Genomic DNA, 15966 nt, shown 5'->3' with positions numbered 1-15966 from the left:
TAGGGGCACCCTACAATTATTTGCACTTAAGATGGCTGTTAAGTTGACCTAAACCAGGCTATAACAAGAGCCACATTACAGTTCGTTGTTCCTCTGCAAGTACTTAAGAGTATAGGATACAATCTCCATTGTAATCACTAAAAGACGAAATCGAGAAGATCTAGGAGGCCTGGTTAGGTCCAACTAACGCCCCTTTAGAAAAGCAACAATTCTGTTTGGATGGCACTAGCCATTTCCAGCCCGGACCTCTATGCCCGTGAGGCGCATATTGCTGAACTCAAGAAACTATTCCGTTTTCCACCCTGTTTCCCCTCACGAAACGCCTTTTACATTTTCCGCGTTTATTTCAGCCAACCCTACGTCCGTCTGATTCACATCCGGGCCTTTAATCATTTTCTTTCTCTGCATATTTTTGGTCGAAATGTTCCCTGAGTGTGTCTTCACCATGAGGTCATATCCGGATCTGAGTGCCACTAGACCTTAACCAGGGAAACATTACAGTCCCGACGACGTCAGTTCGGAACTCGGAATGAACACTGAGTTCATGTACAGCCGACACAATCCAAAACGGTTCGTGACACTGCAGCTTAGCGAGGGGATGATGGACGGTCGAGCAGGCAGTCACCTTGATGAACTTGACTATGGTCCTGATGTCTTCTTGTTTGCAGACGAGGGGACCGGGCCCTTCCAGGTGAAAGTTGATGCCGTCCAGTCCGAAGGTCTCCAGCATGGACTTTATCCGGTTCACCAGTTTATTGGCCTCGTTGTCGTCCCGGATGCGGTTCAGCAGGCTTTGCACGTGCGCGCCGGCGCCGTAGCTGACGAGGGTCTTGATTTCTTTTGCGTTTGTGTCGTGTCTGATTCGCCCCAGCGCTCGCAGGATAGCTGCGATACCAGAAGTAATAGGAAGCCCTTGTAGTCAAGAATTAAAGGTAGCGCACCCTTCAGGTTATGATAAAAAGTTCAAGCGTAAAATGTTTTAGCTGTCACTGGCCAAAACACAAATGAAAACGAAAGGACGCTTCGGCCACCCTATATAAACCTTGCCCACATTAGGCAGTGGCAGCAAAGGAACCAGCTTATCAAGACTCCAGTATTAGGCGCATTGATTTGGCGAAGATGTGACGAAGTTTTTCGTCGTGCTGTTAGGAGGATTGGTACTATGAACTAAATGATTACAGATGCCATATATAGCCGAGAAGTCAGATTTAGTCCCGTGACACCTATTTGAAATCATTCAATCTACTCTTGAAAGGGAAGGTTGTCATCCACACTACAGTAATACAAAGCTACAAAGGAAGTCTCCTTGTACAGTCAGGTGGATGACAATATTCCCTTTCATGAGCCTTCCTTCACCTTTCCAGCTTCCGTGGAACTTATTCGCCATATCCATTTCATCTTATGTCCCGCGATCTGTGCATGTTCAGCGATACCTTTTCTTTTTTTTTTTTCCTTCCCATGGCCTTTGCATATGTCATAATTTGCTGAAGAACTTACCCGTTTAGATTGCGTTTACTATACCATGAAAGCGAACAAAATATTTACATTATTCCATCTACAAATAAATTAAATTGTGGGTTTTTACGTGCCAAAGCCACTTTCTGATTATGAGCCATGCAGTAGTGGAGGACTCCGGAAATTTAGACTGCCTGGGGTTCTTTAAGGTGCACCTAAATGTAGATTCCATCTACAACGTGGCTTGAAAGCTTGCTTGTAGGAGGTAAAAAAGTTGCACCGGCCGTGTCGCGACTACCATATACGAATGCGACAAACAAGGTTCGTAGCGGTTCTCGAAAACTTTGACTATTTTCGAATGTGAAACTGGAATTTTTACGACGAAAGGCTCTAAAACATCGCAGAGTGCCTAAAAATGATTCAACTTAGCTTTCATCTACGCTTAGAGGGTTTTGTTTTCGTATACGACAGCAAGGCGTATGCAAATGAATAGTAGAATCAATGCAATCCGATTAACATATTTCTTGATAGCAACCACCTCGTTAGTGGTGGCTATGGAAGAATTATGTGAAAAGGGCTTAGCGAGCAGAACTTTTGGCTCGGCACGGGCAAGATATCTGCTCGATCTTGACGGCAGTGTTTTGTTTTCAAATTGTCGGGCATTATGACGCTCTCATTATTGAACATGTCTTCTCAGGGCTTTGAACGTTTGTTAAAACCCTTGAATGTATCCGGTAAAAACATATACAACCTTTCAATTTAATGAGCTGCAAGCCAAGTTTTTTGCCCACGCAGCTTGGTTCTAAAGAGGCGGGAGAGACCAAGCAGCGTACTTAGGGCTCCGTTTCTCAGCGGAGAGAAAAGCTGCTGTCGGTTACAAGCTTTTCACCTGTAGCCAAATTTTTTGTAATCGAAAAGTCCCGGACTGGATCTCGGGTTTTGAATCCAGATGTTGTATTCTATTAGAGCCTAAAGAACGCGTTTGTTATAACCTCTAAGCGCTTCCCAAGCCACGGGTTCCCAGATACTATCGAACTTTTCGAATGCTGGCATTTCGACTACACTCAGCGTTTCACTTTAAGATGCAAAATAAAATTGAAGTTATTTAACACCCTCGCACTCCCATCTCATTACTTGAGCATTAAATGGGTATGTTTGCGTTGCCTTCGCCTTCCCTTCCTTTCCATGTCTCTGACCCTTCTAGCCGTCCCTTTTCTGTCCCTCAGAGCATACGGTAGCCAGCCAGATGTTCCGCTTGCTAAAGGGCCCCTCACCAGGCCACACAGCAAATTTTGGTTATACGCGGGAAGTTACGCTCCATTATTACTGCAAGATAAGGGCCTTTTATATTTATATTTATTTTCATCATAGTCCCTTTATGCCACACACATTCAAAGCAAAAATAAAAAGAACAAATGATCCCGCAGTTGCTACATTTCTGTAGCCGGTGACCTCAGTAGCATTGTTACTGAGCGATTACGGAGCGATTGTTAAGGGGATAGCAGTAATAAACTTTAATGTTCCGGAGATAGATTTACACACTATACTGGCGTGTTTTCTTTCGTTCTTGTTACAGTGGTCTCTCAGATGCCGTCTCATTTCGTATACCATAACTCAAAGGAACAAGCGTGTGCAATGAAGATGATTATAGGTACTACGACGACAGCAAAACGCACTTTTCTCTCCCATGTTTCCCTTCCTGCGGTAGAGGATGTCCCCGCTCTTGTTGTCCGTCTCCACGTACGAGTAGATGAAGTGCGTGCACATGTGTATCGGCAGGCTCCTCAGGGAGTACCGGCGCACGCCACTCCTCTCGAAACCGTCGCCGCGGAGGAAGCACACCACGGGAGCCCGCTGGTTGCTACGGGCGCGGATGCGCTCCCTCTCATCCTCCTTGTCCCTCTTGTTCGCATCCTTGTCGTTGCTGTTGTCCCCCATCTGCACTGGTACGCCCGCGCCAGCCACTGCAACAAGGCACAAAGAGGAGGTTCCCTTGGGCATCGCTACACTGCATGAAGCATACCATTCTAAAGCTCCTTTTTATCTGTCTCTCTCTCGCTGTGCATGGCGCGTGCGTGCACGTGTGTGTGTATGTGTGTGGAGGTGGGGGGGGGGGAGCCTCGCACAAGCAATCAAGCGCACATGCTAACAAAAAGGAATGTCTTACATTCTTGAAGAGGGTGCTGGTGAAGACGGAACGAGCTTGAGATGACTGACAATGTCGAAAACAGACGCGCAATTGATTTTATTGAAACGATAAAAACATCACAAAATAGACCGGTTGTTAGCAAAGCGTCGAATATCATGATCGATAATTGCTTGTGCGACCCGTACTTAGATGGTACATTTAGAAGCGAGAATTGCTGGCCCAGTTGGTTCATGTCTAAAGCGAAAAAAAAAAAAAAGAAACAGCGAAAACCAAGACGCAGAACCAGAAGGAGGCACTGCCGACAACGGTGTGTGTGAATATGCGCATGTGCCTCCTTCTGGTCCTGCGTCTTGGTGTTCGCTGTCTTTTTGTTTTGTTTTTTCGCTTTTCCAAGGTATACAACTTCCTTGTTAGGGATAATTATGGCTGGCTAACGCACGCGTCTCCAAATCTTTTGATATTAAACGCCATATACGTAATACATCTACATTGCGGAATATTCCACCGAGAATTTCTAGGCGCTTACTGTTTTGACTGAAGTCGATAGTCTGTCTCCGGAGGGCTGACCGTAAGAACATTGGATAGTTTTACTTTGACATGCACAAATCTTTCCGCTGCCGCACTCGCGTAATTCTGAGCTGTAGAAATGTCACCTATAATTACCTAGACGTGAAGAATAGCGCCTTCAAGTCTTCGTAACATCATCAAGCTACGACCGAACAGTACATTGTGTTTCCCTTTGGTATCGAAATTTTCCCCCTCTGAGGTTCTTCTTATGAATAAAAGAACATTTCTTTATTATCTGACAAGTTGCACTTATTCTACTTCCCGTGTGTGTCGTACGAACAACTGTTGCGCATATATAGAAAAACAAGTGAAAAAATATTGTATTACATGCGATATACAGCGTTCTCCCAAGGACATCGACGCCTATCCAATCCTTCTTTTTATATGCTACTGGAAAAATCCCGTTCCGTTCCCGACTCTCAGTTTATGTCCCGAAATATGTATCCGTAAATAAACGAAACTGATAAATATTCACGATATTTTTCCGTACCAATAACATAGGAAACATGTAGAATAATCAGAGTGCATACCGGGCCTTTCCGCTTTATTATTTGCCTTATAATCGTAGCGGGCCACTGTGTTTCATACCTTGGAATCATGTTTAGTAACCTTGTATCTAGAAGCTAACGCTCTGCAATTGAACGGGACCAGAATAAAGTTAACACATGAAGGGCTCCTTATTAATCTGTGCCGTTGCAAACAGGGTGACTTCTTAAATATATCACTCGACCTTATGATTTGCAAGAAATAAAGTTGGCCAGAATGAAGCGTTTGACTCAGGCACGTCTTCCTTCACCCTATCAATGATTTATGGTTTATTTGCTTCACTGTTTATATAACTAGCATTATCTTTCATGATACTCACGCGCCCTCCTGCGCGCAGTTCACTGCCTTACGTAACTAGCTACAAGGTTCCTTGTTTAGTGGTCCAGATTTCGGCACCCACACCAATTTTACCAGCGGTCTGTTCACTCGACAAGCAACCGACGCTGATTTAAATGTTTGTGCGGTATACCATAGAGCAAAAGCCATTGTTTACTTCATTGTTGAAATAAGTTAGATTGTCCTTCCCTTCGAATTTAAATGGTCTGTAAACTTCGAGCTCACTTCCAAGTTCTATTCCTCTGCCTCGAAATTTATTAATCTTGTTATTCAATAAGTTCGTCTATTGATTAAGTGGAACGATAACATATAAGCATATGTGTCTGTGTGGCTGACCAACGAAACAGCGTCTCAAAAAGTCAACTAGGTGCAAGGATCACTGCTGCGAATAGTAAGGCATGTTTTCTTTTATAACTGTTTCAGTAAAATTTATCTAAGAGTGATTGATTGATTGATTGATTGATTGATTGATTGATTGATTGATTGATTGATTGATTGATTGATTGATTGATTGATTGATTGATTGATTGATTGATTGATTGATTGATTGATTGATTGATTGATTGTGTTCTATTTAGACTACCAGATAAGAAGAGTATTACGCGTACTTAGGCAATTAACCACGGTTGATGATACGTTTGCATATTTACATATCTTTACGACGGAAGTCCTCATGGGCACCTAACATTAGTGTTTATTTTCTGAAACATGAAGCAATATGAAGAAGTTACAAGGAGTTGTCACAGAAAAAGACACCGCCACTGTCGTTCAGTCTTTGTTGACTTCGTTTACTCATCCAAGCAGTAAATCCACGGGTTCCCCATTTGTGGGAGCCAGGATATCCAAATGACAGAAGTTACATTCATATATCTGGAACACAAAGTGTCGACCTGCTCAGCTACAATATTAAACCGGGCGTGAAAAAAACTGCTATATTTTGCCGTCTCACCCGAAACAGCGACGCGAAATGGAACAGTAACATCTACGTCTTCGACACTAGATTCGTGGCCTTCGCCACAAACTTCGACAATAATATTTTCAACTGTCTCCTCAGAGCAGGTAAGAAGGATATCATTTGAGGTCTGTCATTAATGGCGGTGTGAAAGAAGCCCAAGGGAAACCTTACTGAAAAATCTTTGCCGAATCCATACTGCTCTCTTCCTTCTCTGCGAACGTTACTTGCATAGCGAACTGCATGCAATGGGAACGGCAATGCAAGTTCGGCATCCTTAATATATATTAACTTTCCCGCAACTGTCTGATGGATTGTATTTTCTTCGCCACTTATAACATTACCTAATTATATGTTTCTTTAATTTTTCCTGCTCCATACGCCGATGAAGTAGGCCGTAGTTTCGGTTAACGTTCAGCTTAATCGGAGTTCACAAAAAGGCGCGTCCCATTTAACTAACCCAAGTTCCATAAAATTGTGCCTATGGGAGGCCAACCAAAGTTGATACCATCGTTCCGTTTACGCGACAATCCCACTTGGGCAGGTTTCGTTTACCCGGACTTGTTTAAGACGTATACAAGTAAAGAAAGAAGCAAAAACGTTTGTCTTACCGCTAAGCGACTACAGGCACAAGGTCCGCACGAGGAAGTGGCTTCTATACATCGCACTTATCTTTGAGTGTCGCACGTGAGCGCGATCTCACGCGCTGATACTACGCCGTGGCAGCCCTCGATGCAACATGAAGCAGAGCAGTACCATTCTGCTGAACCTCTGTGAGAAGGGCACCGCTACCTTCCGCTTTCACGCATCGCTTCCTTGTCATTTCGATCTAACAAAAGGCATTGCACCATTTTTAAGTGTCAAACTTGTGCGAATTGCACGCATTTGTGAGGCGTGGCGCTGCCGGTACTTGCTAGAAAGCGGGGAACGTTATCGTGAGAAATTGTACGTGAAGATGTACAAAAAAATAACAGCAATATATTTCTTGTGTAGTTTGATGACAAGAGTATTACAGCAGCGCTTAAATGTTTTGCAGTCTTACGTCATGTCATAACAAAGCTAAGCATATCCACTTTCTTGTGAAACAAATTTTTTCCTAATTTCTTTCATTTATTTTTTTATCATTCTGCGTTGAATTGTAGTTTCTTTTCCTCTGTTTAATAGGTAATGTAAATTTGGTTGGTCTGCTGTATCGTGTTGGTTCTTTTTTTCTTTTGTGCAACATTTGACAAGACATATAGTTACGCTACTATACGGCATCTACTACTACCTTTAATTAAAAGAAGCAGTGAGTTGCAAGACGAAACCTTCACTGATAATGCGTTCTTGTCATCATCAACACCAACTTGTCTTCGTCGTACTCCCCTTCTTCGGCGGCGGCAAAACCGCAAGACAGCCAGCTGTGTGATCTATAGATGTCGACTCACTGCTTATTTTTTCCCTGATTGACATACCTCAAACTTAACAGAATACCTCTGACAAAGCTACTCTCGTTGCTGTCTTTTGAATCCCGGCCACGGCGGCCGCATTTCGATGGGGGCAAAAACACCCGTGTGCTTAGATTGAGGAGCGCGTTAAAGAACCCAGGTGGTCCAATTTTCCGGAGGCCGCCACTACGGCGTGCGTCATAATCAGAAAGTGTTTTTGGCACGTAAGACCCTGTAATTTCATATTAATTTTTTTCGGAACTCGTTTTGTCTCTTGTAACGAAATATCTCCTCGTAGTTCCTGCTAAGCCCACCGAATGGACAACGCCTGCTTGCACGTCCAAATTATTTAGTATTCTTTATTTTGCAACTCCTACATTTTTTTAAAAGGCCCTCCATTTTTCACATTGCAATTAACACGTCACTTTGATTTCAGATCAATGTTTGACGACTTCCCCTAAAATACAAACTTAGCGTGCACCTTCAGCAAAAGCGTGGGCCGCACAAAACTGTCCCACTGAATGCGTTATTCGCCACAAGACGCACGCCATCCCCTTTCTCGGCTATATTCCATTTGGTTTCTTCTGCAATTTTACGCTTACGAAAATCCACCTTCCGGCCCCTCTTTTCACCTCATGGCCTCTAAATGCAGGGATCTTTTCGTGTCACGAATCTCCGCCTCCGTCATAAATTGGCCTTCCTATTCCTTACCGCATAAAGAACTATCCGGCTTCTACTTTCTTCGCTGCTATGTACTCTTAGTTATTACTCCTCTGAAACCATGCCAGGGCATGCTACCAGCGCGTTCGCGTTGTGGGCTTCTCCAGCTGTTGCGGCTCACCCACTACTGTGCTATCGCGAAATAGGTATAACAGCAGTTATATTGTATGCGATCGAAACTGAATACTTGCCGCCTCCGGAGTGCCCGCCGCCGCCCAAGACTGGAAAACGCACGTCATGCCCGTCGTCTTGGGAGCCTTTGACGCCTTTGTTGTTGGAGCCTTCGTGCCCTTTTGAACCCTTGGGACCTTTAGACCCCTTGGAACCTTTACACCCTATGGGACATTTTGAACCCTTGGACCCTTTGACGCCTTCGTTTTGGCCACCCTTTATATCGTCCGGCATGGATGGCCCGTCAGTATGGTCTGGTCCACCGCCGGTTGGATGAGTCACAGGGGTCTCCCGGTCAATGCTATCGGTAGCGGGGTTATTTTCTGGCCTGTTTTCGTCGGGGTTGCTGTCTTCGGGACCAATGTCGTCGGGGATAATGTCGACGGGGCTGCTGTCGTCGGGGATGTTGTCATCGGGGCTGCTGTCGCTGGGCCTGCTGTCTTCAGGGCTGCTGTCGTCGGGGACATGCTTGGGTGGGGCCGGCTTATCATGCGCTGTCCCGGAACCGGTGGGGTCGGTGTCGGGTTTGCATCCGTCATCCTCCCTTGGGCCGCCTTTAATGTCGCCTTTTACTCCACCACCGCCGCCTTTAATGTCGCCTTTCACTCCACCACCGCGGCCTTTAATGTCGCCTTTTACTCCACCACCGCCGCCTTTAATGTCGCCTTTCACTCCACCACCGCGGCCTTTAATGTCGCCTTTCACTCCACCACCGCCGCCTTTAATGTCGCCTTTCACTCCACCACCGCCGCCTTTAATGTCGCCTTTCACTCCACCACCGCCGCCTTTAATGTCGCCTTTCACTCCACCACCACCGCCTTTAATGTCGCCTTTCACTCCACCACCGCCTTCCACTGCATCAGCAGTGAGGAGGACGACAGCAACCACAACGAGCAAATGGACAAGCACTAATGGCGATGCCATAACGTCCTGCAAGGAAGGCATTCCATTTATTATCAATGCAACTTGAAACGCTAACACAAAATAACTGATCAGAAATCTTCTTACACGTATAATTGCGTAAAATTGTGAAGTGTAATCATTTGGTAGCGGGTAATTAGGCATCCAGCAGTCCCAAGAGTGCATTTAGTAGTCATAATTATGCCAAATGCACGTGAGCCTTGAAGCGGAGCACCACATTGAAGTAGTTTCGGAAGTAGTTTCGGAATGCGTGTTTGAATTCGTGTTGATAGTATAGTCATTATTTGCTGCATAAACAATCATGCTACATCGAGGACCCTGTAACGATGCATTACAATTATAGACGTCAGTCTGCTTCGATGCAAGAAGTGAGCATGGAATCACCCGAGTTAATTAACCTTTCTTTTTTCTGGTGATGACACAGATAACTTCTTTTCTCGTTAAAGCGACTGTTTGTGCGTCAGTTGAATCTCTGAATTCCCCAGGTCTGTGTCTATCTCAGGGCATTGCAATTCTTCACCCAATCCCCTACGCAGAGTAGTACATGGACGCCTTTACACACGTCTGCAGAATTCTCTACTTTTCATTACAATCTCTCTCTCCCTCTCAGGAGAACTTGCTTGTTGAAGAGCCGCTATCTGCGGAAATCGGCTTACAACTGAACTGCAGTCCATATTCTAGCTGAACATTACCCTATACTCCGGCTTATAAGTGAACTGCTACTTGAGTTCCTGTGGTAGATAAATAAATTCCAACGGAAGCCATCTCACGATGAATGTCGACGTTAATTGGATTATCGTTGAAGCAATACAACGACACACCACATAGCTAAGTCCGAAATGCGTCATGCATGAGGCGTGTATGCAGCCGGGCTCCTCTCTTCCGACTGGAGCGGCTGTGCTATTTGGTGCCACCTCCGCGAAGTCCGTGTGGGGTGCGTGTGTGGATACATATTCAGACAAGATTGTCCAAATATATATGACACTGATTCAATCCCACCCACCACTGGAGAAATTTGAAACGATCTATATTATCATTAAAGAGCAGCACATGCCCAGTGGCACATGTTGACCTCAAAGAGGTTCATTGAAGAGCTATATTTAAGTGTGGCACGTACCCCGTGATCCAAGTTGGTCCAGCGGTTGGTTTTGAATCCTATTCCCTCAGAACAGCAGCCCGATGCGTAACTCATCAGACCGTGGACTACCATATAAACCGGAATATAAGTGGAGATATTTTCTAGGGAAAGAAGCAGCCTAAAGTCACCCCTCGTCTTATCTAGTGGCCTCTAGCAGAATTCGAGTCGTCTTTTGTCAACCTAAGGTGTTCCTAGTGGCAAACGCATAGCCAAAGCCGTATCCATATCCAAATGGGGTTTCTGGCAAATATTTTGCCGCCGTGTCTTCTTATGTGCGCTTTTCCGATCGACGTCGTGTGTGGTACACTTTCTTTTTTTTTTTTTTTTTTTTGTATGGTGAGAAAGAAGCAGCGGCAGACGGGGACAGTTTTCAGCAGCGTTGAAGAGTTGTACACTTAACCGAAGAGAACGGCAACATGGCCATTTCAGCACCAGTGTGGCGTTTCTGAATTAAGCGTGCGATATTGAAGGCAACAAAAAAGGAAAACTGTCGGCAAGCAACCAACGTAAAACGTCATTTCGTGGGCGCAGTGCAGTGCATCCACAGGCTTGCAGACATTATGCGGGAGCTTCGTGCGCGCACTCTACCCGTGACAGTGCATTCTAGTCGCAGCAGAGTTGCAGTGCCATTGTGAAAATGAAGGCGTTCTGGCAATCTTGATAGCTATTTTTTTTTCTTTTTAAAACGAAGCTTTCTTCCCCTATCATGCCATGCTTTGGCCTGGTTCGGTCAGTCGGTCGCTGATCGGGTCCTCTTTGAGTAGATACAACCCCACAAAAAAAGAAAAAGAAAAAAAAACGCGTCCAGCGCCTCCTTTTGAACCTCGGCCCGTCATCGCACCAGCCCGATCCTCTCAACCATTAAGCCACAAAAATTTTTTTCTTTCCTTTTCTTATGTGGTATTTACTGCATCATGTATAATCCTACATGCGAGAAACGTGCAAGAAATATTGAGGTCCCTTCTAGGTCATCAATACTACGTCACAATCGCACGTATACTTCTCTCATATCAACACCAACTAGCACTTTAAGATGGTCCTCACGTGTAGATTATGATGAGGATCTTCACACTATGGCCACAAATTCACAACGGGGGACTGGTAAAGAAGCGCACGGTACATATTGAGACCACCTCTTTGAGATGATCGCCGCGTGTTAATAGTACTAATGGTTTCCATAGTATGGCACATGCCGACAAAGTAGTATCGGCCGAGAAGCCTGTCCGCGTGTTGATGATTAGGAAGATGGTTTCCGTACTATGGCGCATAAGCACAATGGACAATTGGCCAAGAAGCGGTTGGTACAAATCGTGCCACCATCATTGAGATCGCCCCTGTATTGATGACAATTATGATTTCCTACAATGGAGCATAGCCATAACGAGGGATCGGCCAAGAAGCGTGTCCACTGTCCACATGTTGATAATGATGTTTATTATTTCCATGCAGTGGCACATACCTAAGAAGCGGGCGCTACAATGGCACCTGCCCACAACGGGAGTTTCGCCCAGATGGGGGTTGGGGTGTTGCATAATCTGAAAACGCTAACTACGTCTTTGAGATGACCACCGCGTGTTAATTATGATTTCCATACCATGTCACATACCCCAAAAAAGAGGGATCGGCCAAGGAGCGTGTCCGCATGTCCATTGGGATGGTGAATTCCATACTATGCCACATTCTCAGAACGGGGAATTGGACTAAAATCAGGTGGTACATATTGTTCCACGAACTACCTATTTGAGATGATCGCCACATGTTGATGATTATTCTGATTTCCACACTGTGGCACATTGCCACCACAGAAGATGGGGCACGAAGCGCACACGCATATTGATAATGACGGTGATGACCTCTGTACAATCACACGTGCCCACAACGGACGGTGGGCCAAGAAGCGACCCGTACATTTAAAATAAATAAAAATGAATTAGAAAATATCAGTAACTATAAGATTTGTCACATTGCGTATCAAGGGTTAGCGTGGGCTGTTCCAGTTTACGCCAAAGACTAAGGAGCGAAATTGGCAAATTTGTAGTATCTTATTAACCACTTCATGAAAGATTCGCTTCACATAGATTCCGACATGTGCGCTAGATCTGCAATTTTGCTTCCTCTCTTTTTTTTCCCACTTCAAGGTAACATTTCGGCCTGCATTCCCACTCAACCTATATTCCGACTTTCACGGTATTCAGTGACTCAGGTTGGCGGGAAATGGTTAGAGACCGATAGACGGTTCGCGCGAAATGGGCGAAGTATTATAAGAAAGCTAATAGAAATATACTTTGCATGGCAAGTCTGTCATATGCCACTTCTCTGTCACAGGATCATTGCAGCTGTTTTGTGGAACGCACGAGTATAATAAAGGGAAGCATTTTTTTATATTCCTCACTGCTCATTGTCAAATTGGCAAAAACAGACTGAAGCATTGTCACGAATACTGGGATGAGTGCTTGTCACGAACGCTCAATTCCGTAATTCAGCCGTTTTGCTCTTGGACATTACTGCCACTTTTCAAGTAGCAACCCTACCAAATTTAGTTCTGGGATATTGCCGCCGAATAAAAGTAGAATAGTTTTTAAAGCTTACTACAACAGGCAAATATGATTCCACCTCTTCTGCTCACGCAGTGTAGAAATCATGCAGTGTCTCTTTACATTCATGCAGTGTCTTTTTTAATATGTTTAATGTCTTACTGTTTTAACCATCTGAACGTGCCTACAAGATAGTTGTAGATTAATTCACCCTCGCCCTGCGAACGGCTAGCCTCCTGATTGGCTCAAATAGTAGGGCGACCGCCCCGCAAAGGCGTTGGTCCCGGGTTGGAGTCCCGGACCAGGAGGAATTTTTCTTCAACTGCGAGGCTTTCTTTCTGAGAAATCCGCGTGGGTTTCCTTTGTAGATTCGTGATAAAATTCGGGTGGATGCCAGTTTTTCTCTTTCGAGATCGACAGATTGCTGTTGTACGTATTTCTCATAGAGCATGTGCGGCGGGAAAGAACGCCATTGTTTCGCCAACTATCGTCTGAGCAAAACATTCGAGGCTATAACAAGAAGCAAGACAACAATAAGCAAGAAGCTTAACCACAACCGCGCTTGGCCCTTAAGCCCAAGAAAGGACTAGGGACATTATGTGAGCAAGGCTAAAAAGCGAACCTTCCTGGTTCACATAATGTACTAAAGGGGATTGAAGAGGCACAAAAACACTACAAGGAAACTAAGAAGCGATGATACATGCACTGAGCACGCATTCCCCGCGCAGTCACAAGTGGCCGCCGAGTCCAGCGTAGTCCAGAAAGCGCTCCCTTACTTTTCCGTGTGGAACTGTTGTGTTGGTTGTAGTGCCCGACATCTTTTCTTGTGTGAACTATCTCCTAACTGGCGTAAAATAGTTCGAAGGGGTACTCTTTGCTTGTCAGCTACAATCGCATGAGAAGCACACTCTTAAAAAAACACAGGTCGCAGTAGTTAGTACTTAGTGTCACACCATTTTCTACCTTAGTATAACTGCAGCTGGCAACGACAGAGTTAGTAAAAATACCAAATGAACGAGGTAGCCACTGTTACCTAATGGGTTTCAGCTTCGAATTGCAAACGCAGTTAGTGTCAGGTGACACAAATAATCTAGCCTCTGCGGCATATATCGGACAAGCTGTGGCGTATTCCAGAGTGGGTCCCATATATGTGTTATGGAATAGAAACCTTCAATTCGGTTGCGCCAACTACGTTCGCAATTGGTAGCTGAGACCCATTAGTAACAGTGACTATGTTGTTTTTTGGTTGATTGATTCATTGATTGATTGGTTATTTTTTATTTATCTTAACATTTCTAAACTATAAACAACTTTGCGAATCAATAGCCAAAGGCTAGGGATAGGTCCGACAAAAAAGTATAATACTGGCAACAATAAAAAAGAGTAAAAACATGACAATGGGCGAAACCGAGGAAAATAATTGGTGTGCTTTTCGCTGCACCAAACTGAAACTAAACTGAACTGCAACAGCAAAAGAAATAACAGGTGTTGCAGAAACGTTTTGGTTTTTTGTTTGTTTGTTTGTTTGTTTGTTTGTTTGTTTGTTTGTTTGTTTGTTTGTTTGTTTGTTTGCTTGCTTACAAACAAGGCATACAGAAACATCAGTGTCACTACAGTCACTATTTCGTTGCGAACTGCAGTTACATCAAGGTAGTAAACTGGTGTGACACTAGGTAGAAACTACTTCGACCTTTCTTTTTATGAGTGTACTCGACAATTTTCTTACAACCCAGAGAGGCGTACGCGACGCTGTAAACCATTGCGGCAAATAGTAAATGACTTGCTGAAAGCTACAGCCGGTTCATGATTGCACTTTTCGGTCAGGCCTTGAAGACAACGCACAGGAAGTGAAACAATTTTCAGGGTGAGATAGTTGCAAATAAGCTTACGGTACGGGAGGCACCGCACAACGAGAAGTGGAAGCATGCAGTATCAGTACCCTGCCCATCTTGCGTGGCAAGCAAAGCAGCAAACTATCCCGACCCGGCATCCTCCAGCAGATATGCCTCAAGTTGGATCGGCAAAAAGAAGAAAAACAGGTTCAGTGCTCAACATTAATCTGACCAGGGTCGGTGACAATTATTGTTCCACTTCGTTCCTTCCCACAATGTTATCGCGCTTTAGACATTCTTTAAAACCATTTTTACTATCCCTAAGTGAACTTTAAGCTTTCGTACTGGTTTTTTGAAGATGCAGGTTATACTGTTTCAATGGTTGCCAGCCTACAGGAAGGGAGCGAAAACAACAGAAGTAGCTGATGGGAAGGCTTATGTGATTCCTTGCACTGAATTTTCAACTTTGTTCTATGTTTCTCTCGTACTGAGTAGGAGTCGTCAATGCATAAATTCTATAAGCCGAACGAACGATACTATGTTCCATCCCCATATCCTTATTACGCAGAAGCTCACGGTAAATGTTTAAATATGTTTAAATAAAGATGTGATATCTACTGCTGCACCTGAGCATTAGGCTCAGTTGCCTACATTTGTCTTTCTTCAAGGGATTTTGCACGAGGGAGATTCGTCGTTGGAAAGCTCTTGTAAGCTTTACCTCTCGATATGGCGACTCGTCGAGGCTGCGGAACTTACCGCCCGTCACTGTCTCCGACGAGTTATCTTCCGAGGCGCGGAAGCGACCTCAGTCCGCGCCTCTGACTCCACGCTGGATGCCTTAGTGAGCGAGCAACCTGCAAAATCAACTTGCTCTCGGAACTCGGCCTGTTCCACTTACAGAGGTGCCATCAAGCCCGTGGAACGAGAGTACGTGTGCTCGTAAACAAAGAAAGCGCGCGTACGGAATAAATACAACAAATTCAAGCCTGTATGCTAAAAGCTCGGCTGCCACCTTATGCATTTGGCATCGAGCGCCCGACGAAATTGATCCTCGGCGAGCCGTAAACGTCATGCAGTATTTCACATCTGTCGGAGCCCGCTTCCGTGCGTCCTTTTTTGCCGCTGTTTTGTGCGATGGCCCTGGCGCTCATACAGCGCCTGCCTGCTATCGTAGTCCTCCGCGAGTGAGTGGAAATAGAGAATGTGGAGCCTCTGTGT

General features: G+C 44.8%; 1 protein-coding gene across 2 annotated transcripts in view; it reads right to left on the bottom strand.

The window, feature by feature from the left end:
- LOC126541553 (endochitinase-like) overlaps positions 1-15673 on the bottom strand; it is a 30585-nt gene extending 14912 nt beyond the window's left edge. Inside the window, exons 1-4 of one of the 2 annotated variants that reach the window (XM_055076740.2) lie at positions 15467-15673; positions 8344-9253; positions 3132-3419; positions 626-885 (exon numbers count right to left, since the gene is read on the bottom strand). In XM_055076740.2, coding sequence (XP_054932715.1) covers positions 626-885; positions 3132-3419; positions 8344-9247 — 1452 coding nt within the window. In that variant the 5' untranslated portion in view covers positions 9248-9253; positions 15467-15673. The remainder of the gene's footprint in view (positions 1-625; positions 886-3131; positions 3420-8343; positions 9254-15466) is intronic. The other variant, XM_055076739.2, reaches the window with a different exon arrangement.
- Positions 15674-15966: the final 293 nt, after the last annotated feature.

Source organism: Dermacentor andersoni, chromosome 2 (genome assembly GCF_023375885.2).
Source record: "Dermacentor andersoni chromosome 2, qqDerAnde1_hic_scaffold, whole genome shotgun sequence".
Taxonomy (NCBI): domain Eukaryota; kingdom Metazoa; phylum Arthropoda; class Arachnida; order Ixodida; family Ixodidae; genus Dermacentor; species Dermacentor andersoni.
Note: the sequence above shows the minus strand (reverse complement) of the source record. Positions and strands in the feature narration are given on the sequence as shown.